Source organism: Gadus macrocephalus, chromosome 4 (genome assembly GCF_031168955.1).
Source record: "Gadus macrocephalus chromosome 4, ASM3116895v1".
Lineage (NCBI taxonomy): Eukaryota > Metazoa > Chordata > Actinopteri > Gadiformes > Gadidae > Gadus > Gadus macrocephalus.
The window spans coordinates 10,443,526-10,450,665 of NC_082385.1; the positions used below are offsets into that span (position 1 = coordinate 10,443,526).

Below are 7,140 nucleotides of genomic sequence, written 5' to 3' on the forward strand. Positions count from 1 at the left end.
TAGTGCAGCTTTAAAATCGGGTTTATATTCTCAACAGCTGGACGGTTCGGAGGAGGACCTGGACGTCCACGACGACCGCATGTCCTACCTGTCGGTGATGAGCGTGGACTACCTGAGCATGGACAGCCGCATGACCAGCGACTACGAGGACACCGCCGACGAGGGCGGAGCCTACACGGACAATGAGCTGGACGAGACGCTGGAGCTGGAGCCCCAGCCCGTCTCCGCCATCGGACGCTCCTCGGAGCCCGTTCTGCCCGACGAGGTGAGGGGGTCGGGGGGGGGGGGGAGGGGGGGCCAGACGCTCACATTTACACCCTCACTTAAAGCTGGGGTAGGCCGTTTTTTTTAGGCTTTTTTTCTTTTTCTTTTATTAAATTCTGTTGACATCCCGGCATCAATCAATAAATGAAATACTCAAAACAAAAAAAAGAGCTTAATCTGGTATTTGTGGCTGTCGCAGGCCTTTCAAGCTCTTCCAATCATTTCAATCAGCCTAAATGCAGGCCTACTGCTAAATCTAGCGAGCTAGTCACATGGTTTTGGGGGATAGGCTTTGGAGTGTCAGTTGGACACTTTGTAAATCAAGCTTACTCTGGCTGTTCCTCCATATGGCCTACCCTAGCTTTATGTACGAAGCATCGCAATGTTAAGCTCAGCTTCCATATGTGCGATCTCTGTGTCCTGACCTGTGGACGTCATGTAGACCGTGTGTGTCCATCACTCCTAACTCTTCGTCACTGTGCATCTTTGTGTGTGTGTATGTTGTGTTCTCTGTGGGACTCCTGTGTTTGTTTGTGTGTTGTGCTCCCTGTTGTGTGTGTGTTGTGCTCCCTGTTGTGTGTGTGTGTGTGTGTTGTGCTCACTGTTGTCTGTGTGTGTGTTTGTGTCTGTGTGTGTGTGTGTGTGTGTTCTCCCTGTTGTGTGTGTGTGTGTGTGTGTGTGCTCCCTGTTGTGTGTGTGTGTGTGTCTGTGTGTGTGTGTGTGTGTGTGTGTGGTGGTCCCCCTCCAATAGAAGTCTCACCCTGAGCCCAGGGCTCGGATGAGGAGGTCGGGCAGCCGGGAGGCTCTGACCCAAGACCCCAGCCCTCCCCCCTCCTTTGTCCCTGAGCCCCCCAAGGTGAGGTCTAGACCAGGCCAGATCCCCCTGACCACATGGGACCTGCTTCCTTCAATTGCCCAATATCGGCCATACATGATGTATAGATGTTTCCATAAATGATGTATATGTTTCAATATATTATGAATGTATTTTTCACTCGTATTGCGACTACTTCTCAGATTCTTCCTTTGACTTTAATATTTTTTGTTTTTGGTTTTGATACACATTATTTTATTATTGTAAATACAATATAGTATATTTTTTATAGCATCCCGCTCTACTTCCAAGCCATGTAGGCCTTTACCGATGTATGGTTATTATATAACATATGTATAACATATACATAAGTTATAAAACAATAACCTTTATGTCATATTATATCCATATGATATTGTTATTAGGGCCCGACCGATATTGATTTTTGAGTGCCGATGCCGATGCCGATTATTTTCAGAGAAAAATTACGATTACGATTTAATCGGCCGATTAAAAAAAAAAAATATATATATATATATATATAAAACGTAGTTTTTGATACCTTAAATATACTTTAAACACTTTTGACGAATATGTGAATTGAATGCAGAACCTTTGAGTGTTTTAGAATACATTTACAGTAAAAAATGAGTGTAATGTAAAATGTAAAATAAATAAATAACTCCCAATGTGCTGCGCTCGTGAGCAGTGACTAACACGTGCGTGCTGAGCAGTATGGTCTCACCGTTAGAGTCTACAGTATAACAAATTAACATGGCCTGGGACCTAAAGAAAAACAGGCACAACATGCTCAAACAACGCGTCTTGTGTACATTGGTGAGGTGAGCGCGCAGCTGCTTGAGCGAGCGTGCTTTCATGTTGTACGGTAAAATTCAATCTCCTCTTTTTTACTCCAGCTAAAGTTGTTAGTTAGCAAGGCGAGTAGGAGCGCAATCTGCAGGATACTAATCGCAATAACATTTATAAAAAAAAAAAATAAAAAAAATAATAATAATAATAATCGGTTGTAATCGGCGTCTTTTTTGGCCGATGCCGATTATTTTCAAAAAGGCTATAATCGGCCGATTAAATCGGCAGGCCGATAAATCGGTCGGGCCCTAATTGTTATAATAACATATGTATAAAACATGTATAACTTGTACACATAAGTTATAATAACAATAACCTTTATATCATATTACATACATAAGTTATAATAACTATAACAGTTCTATGATAATATATACATATGTAATTGTTATTAGAACCTATGAATATAACATGTATTGTTATGAACATAAATCATAATTGCAGTAACAATGAAGTATGTCATTGTTTATAACATGACCTATCTCTGGTATAATGTATGTATACAGCCTGTGTATCCAGTATTATATCCATAACGCCCCCCCCTCCCCCAGCAGGTGCGCATCCAGAGCCGCACCGAGTCGTCGCGCGGCTACGACTCCCACTCCAGCAGCACCCTGAGCAGCGAGGCCCCGGGGGCCGGCCGGCCCCTGCCCCCCCCCGTGGCCCTCAAGCCCACCTACGGGGCGCGGCCGGCCGAGGAGCCGGGGCGCGAGGAGGAGGACCCCGCCAGCCGCTCCTTCATGGGGAAGGTCAGCTCCCTCCCCGGGTTTTACCTGCTTCTGTATTTTATTGATGTTTTTATTCTATATTTTTTGCCTTCTTCTTTCCTGTCTGCTCTGTTTTAACTCAAGCAGATATCTTTGGAAATGCTTTTAGTTTTTTTATTATCATTATTTAGTACTTGTCTCTTGTATTTCTAGTATTGTATTTCTAGTTTTAAATATATTCGTATTTCTCTATTTTATACATTTTTTTACGACCTGATCGTAAGCATGACTTGCGCCAAGCGTACGTTTTGTTTTCTGTGATCTATCAGGCGTTTGATACCCCTTCTGTCTCTTCTTCCGTTTTCTTCTCTCTCTTCCTTCCGTCTTCTTCGGTTGCTTCTAATTCCCAAACATAGAAATACGGTGGACAGGTAAACGATCGGTTCGCATGTATTCAGTCCATCGTGTCCCTGTTCATCACAACCATCGTCTCGACTTCACCATCGTCATGGTGTTCGTACCAGCTGCATCCCATCAACTAATCAACCCGCCCTGTTGACTTTCATTTTGTCCAACAATGCCGTCTCATGTAATTGTTTATTCCACGGCCAGTCAAAATGTTTGCATTCATTTCAAATCACAACTAGAGTCTCATCATTGGTCTTAACTTATAGCAACCTTTCCTCAACTCTCATCAGCTGGCCATCGTTAGCTAAAATAACCCTCCTAGCTAACATTTGAAATCTGCGAAGGAAGTTGCTTAAATCCATGAAAATATTTGAATATGAGTGTGACAGGCTCACATGCTTTGTGAGCTTTCTTTGAGCTCGCAAAGCATGTTTGCGTGTACATGTGCAGTATCAATGTAGTTCTCCTTATAGTCTACACGTAGTTTACAGTATTTTGGCTGAACAGAATCCAACCAGACTTTGTTTTAACAGCTTTTCCGTTGCTTTTCTGTTCCCTATTCACTAGAGTAATTTTTTATTCATCGGGTCAGAACAGGAACACAACCTATAGTATGAGCCAAGAATTTTGACAGTTTTATAGACAGCATCGCCTATTAAATATGAATCCACACCCATCTAAATATTTTAGTGTCCATGGTACGATCCACTCCCAGATGCACCGTTATCGAAAAGATACACCCTGCGTTATCTTCTGAACAGTGCGTACCTGCTAGTGTGTTCTCCATTATGTGTACATCCTCCCTTCAACCTGTGAAAGTTGACTAACCCCAGAGTGTGTGTGTGTGTGTGTGTGTGTGTGTGTGTGTGTGTGTGTGTGTGTGTGTGTGTGTGTGTGTGTGTGTGTGTGTGTGTGTGTGTGTGTGTGTGTGTGTGTGTGTGTGAAGGTGAAGGCGTTCGAGAAGATGGACCATCTGGCCAGAGCCCAAAGGCTGCTGGAGCTGCAGGAGGCTGAGAACGCTCGGGTAAGTCAGGAGGAATATATACTGGGCCTGGGGGTTAAGATATACAGACGCCACTCAAGCACTGCTGGTAGACGAGTACAAGTACGTATACTGGCAGTCGGGCATAAATATAAATGAGAAGTAGAAGTAGTAAAGCTACACAACTACTTCAATCAAATACAAATACAGCATGTATCTTTTTGTGTGCTTTATTCTCGTTGTATTCTTAAGAAATCTGAAAGTTGGTTGTAGCATCGTTTCTCCGATAGCAAATCATCCCTGTTTATGCAAGAGCAAATGGTCCCTGTTTCTCGGGCGACATTCAGTGTGAGGAAGCAGGCTATCTAAACAGAGCGGACCAAGTAAACAATGCAATTGTCGCTGGTTAGCAACGCAGAGCCAGAAGGTTCTGCTGGCGGGCAGACCACCCGCTAAGGGTCCTCTGACCAGTCCACTAAGGGTTACAGCAGGCTAATGTCAAGCAGAGTACGTGTGTGTGTGTGTGTGTGTGTGTGTGTGTGTGTGTTTCGGTGTGTCCTGACTCCGCCCTCTGTGTGGTTCAGCTGGAGATCGCCCAGAAGCACCCTGACATCTACGCTGTGCCCATGAAGCCACCGAAGCCCAACGCCAACCGACCTCAGCCCATCGGGTAAGGTCAGACAAACACTCACGCATACACAGACCTGCACACACACACACCAGCACATACACACACACACACACACAACCAAACACAGACAGAAAGACACACATGCATAAAGACACACTAACACACACATACACAGACCAGCACACACACAATCTAACAAACACACACTCACTCTTACACAAACAAACACACATACACACACACAGAAACCACGCACACACACACCACCCCTCATGCACACTAGCACACACAAGAACAGACAAACTAACACCGACAAACACACCAGCATGCATGCATACTAACATGGACACACACACACTTATCCACCGACGCACGCACATTGATTGCTGCTTTACAATGATCAATCAGCGGTTGCGTGCTTGCTAGTCATGCTTCGTTGGATAACATGGAAGTCAATGTCAAAATATAAAATGTGTGTGTGTGTGTGTGTGTGTGCACAGCTCCAGCTCCAACCCGGAGCCCCAGTCGAGGGGGGGGCAGTACGACGAGGACGAGGAGGAGTACCGCCGGCAGCTGGCCGAGCAGACCAAGCGAGGGCACTACAACCCCCAGAAGTACAAGGACACGGAGCTGTAGGTCACATGACCCCGCGGTCACATGACGGCCTGCTGCAGCCAATGACATTGTCCAGTCCCCCCCCCCCCCCCCCCCCCCCCCGCCTCTCCCCCTCGCTCTCACGGACGCTTGCTTGTTTTTCTCGACACCGAAGCAAAGCAGACTCTGTCCGTTGCCTCGGTAACCGCACCACAACGGCCGTGTGTGTGTGTGTCCCTCGGTTTTAAAGGTTCAAATCCCGACGTCGACTTTTTACAAAGCAAAGTTTTACGATGTCATTTTTAGTGTTGCGTGTCGAGTGTGAGGTTGTGCACATGTGTATGTGCGTGACAAGCTACACACAGACACAGACACACACACACAAATAGCATTATAAAATGATATATTTTTAACACGTTTATTTTGGTAGTTCATCTTCTGCATTGTATTATTTCTAATTGTACCTTTATTCCCCCCTTTCATAAACTTTATATTGCAGTGTATATATTCTTTATACAGGTCTGTTCATAGGTTTTTGTTACGTTAGGATACAAAATGTGTTTATATCGTGTACCTGCCAGGTGAAGTCCCAGTTGGGATTCACTTGGTTCTCTGTAATTGCTCCCAGGGTGTCTCTGCTTCACCAGTGGACACTTGTAACCATAGTTTGAACCACTGGGAAACCCCCTAGAAGCTAATTTGACCAGCAGACACAGATCCACACCTACAGTGAACCAAGACTGCTGAATAAGGCTGAGACCCCCAACGAAAAACCCAAGAACAATTCCCTCTTTTCGCCCTTTGTTGTTTTAATTATATTCAATGTTCAATAGATATTTTGTTTTCGTTAAACCGTCTTTTAGATAGAAGTTGCGTGTATGTCTCTCGTCAGATTAGAAAGAAAAAAAATCTGTTTTTTTGTTTTTATAAAGAAAAGTGCCTTTCAGTGCTGACGTCAGCTCACCGAAAGTACTTTGACAGGATGCCAGGCCGACCCAATCATGGATGCACAAGATCTGGAAGAATTAAAGCATCCGGGAGGTGAACGCAAAGACTAACAGAAATGTTATGTATGTCATGTTCTGTATTCCTGTTAAACAGACATCGGTCCGATGCAATGATTTATACAGCCAGTTATATCTAAAGAGGATGCAGAGCTAGACTGGTTTCTGTGGTTATTTGAGCACCTACTGGCTGATCTACTGTTCCTTGTGTTTAGTCCCATGTACCCTTCTCTTTATTATCTGCTTACAACTGGAGACAATCACCTTTTTATGCATATATACAGTATATATATTATATATATGTGTGTAGCAGAGTACCATCAACACTTTTTGTACATGGGTATTTTGGGGGGAGATGTGACGACTATCATTGCATTGGGCTCACATGGGTTTATTTTGTTAATTATTTTATGAACGTGTACTCTGTCCCCCGACAGCTAAAGAAAATTGATTCTTGATATTGATCTCAAAATTCTGAAATTCAATAAATTAACGTTAGATTATTTTTTGCATTAAATGAGCTGTGAGATACAGTGTGTTGTGTGGTTCATTTTGGGGTTCCAGCCCTTCTGCAGGTTGGAAATCCAGATAGCGTTCCTGCAAATTCCCAGTCAGATGGTAAATATTAAGAGAAATTTGAAAAAAATCTAGGGTGGCCAGATGGAGCTATAATAAGCAATTTGAGCCATGAGGCCCTGACTGGTTCAATTTAATTAAATTGTATTAGTATAGCCCTTAATCACAGGTACTGTCTCAAAGGGCTTAACAGGCAATATATTTATGACATCCCCCTAACCCTAGCCCAAGATAAAACTCCCTTCCATTAGCAAGGAAGACATCTTGAGAAGGAACGCCGAGTGGGGCTT

The 7,140-nt window shown here is 44.0% G+C and overlaps 1 protein-coding gene across 11 annotated transcripts in view; it reads left to right on the top strand.

Annotated features, from left to right (window-relative positions):
• Positions 1-6,791, top strand: part of tjp2a (tight junction protein 2a (zona occludens 2)) — a 34,005-nt gene extending 27,214 nt beyond the window's left edge. For 5 of the 11 annotated variants that reach the window (XM_060050135.1, XM_060050136.1, XM_060050126.1 and 2 more), the window contains 7 exons: positions 38-265; positions 1,016-1,120; positions 2,500-2,697; positions 3,072-3,086; positions 4,010-4,087; positions 4,630-4,715; positions 5,177-6,791. In XM_060050135.1, the coding sequence (XP_059906118.1) occupies positions 38-265; positions 1,016-1,120; positions 2,500-2,697; positions 3,072-3,086; positions 4,010-4,087; positions 4,630-4,715; positions 5,177-5,312 (846 nt within the window). In that variant the 3' untranslated portion in view covers positions 5,313-6,791. Of the gene's footprint in view, positions 1-37; positions 266-1,015; positions 1,121-2,499; positions 2,698-3,071; positions 3,087-4,009; positions 4,088-4,629; positions 4,721-5,176 lie in introns of all 11 variants that reach the window. The other 6 variants (XM_060050129.1, XM_060050137.1, XM_060050134.1 and 3 more) reach the window with 4 other exon arrangements.
• The last annotated feature ends 349 nt before the right edge of the window (positions 6,792-7,140 follow it).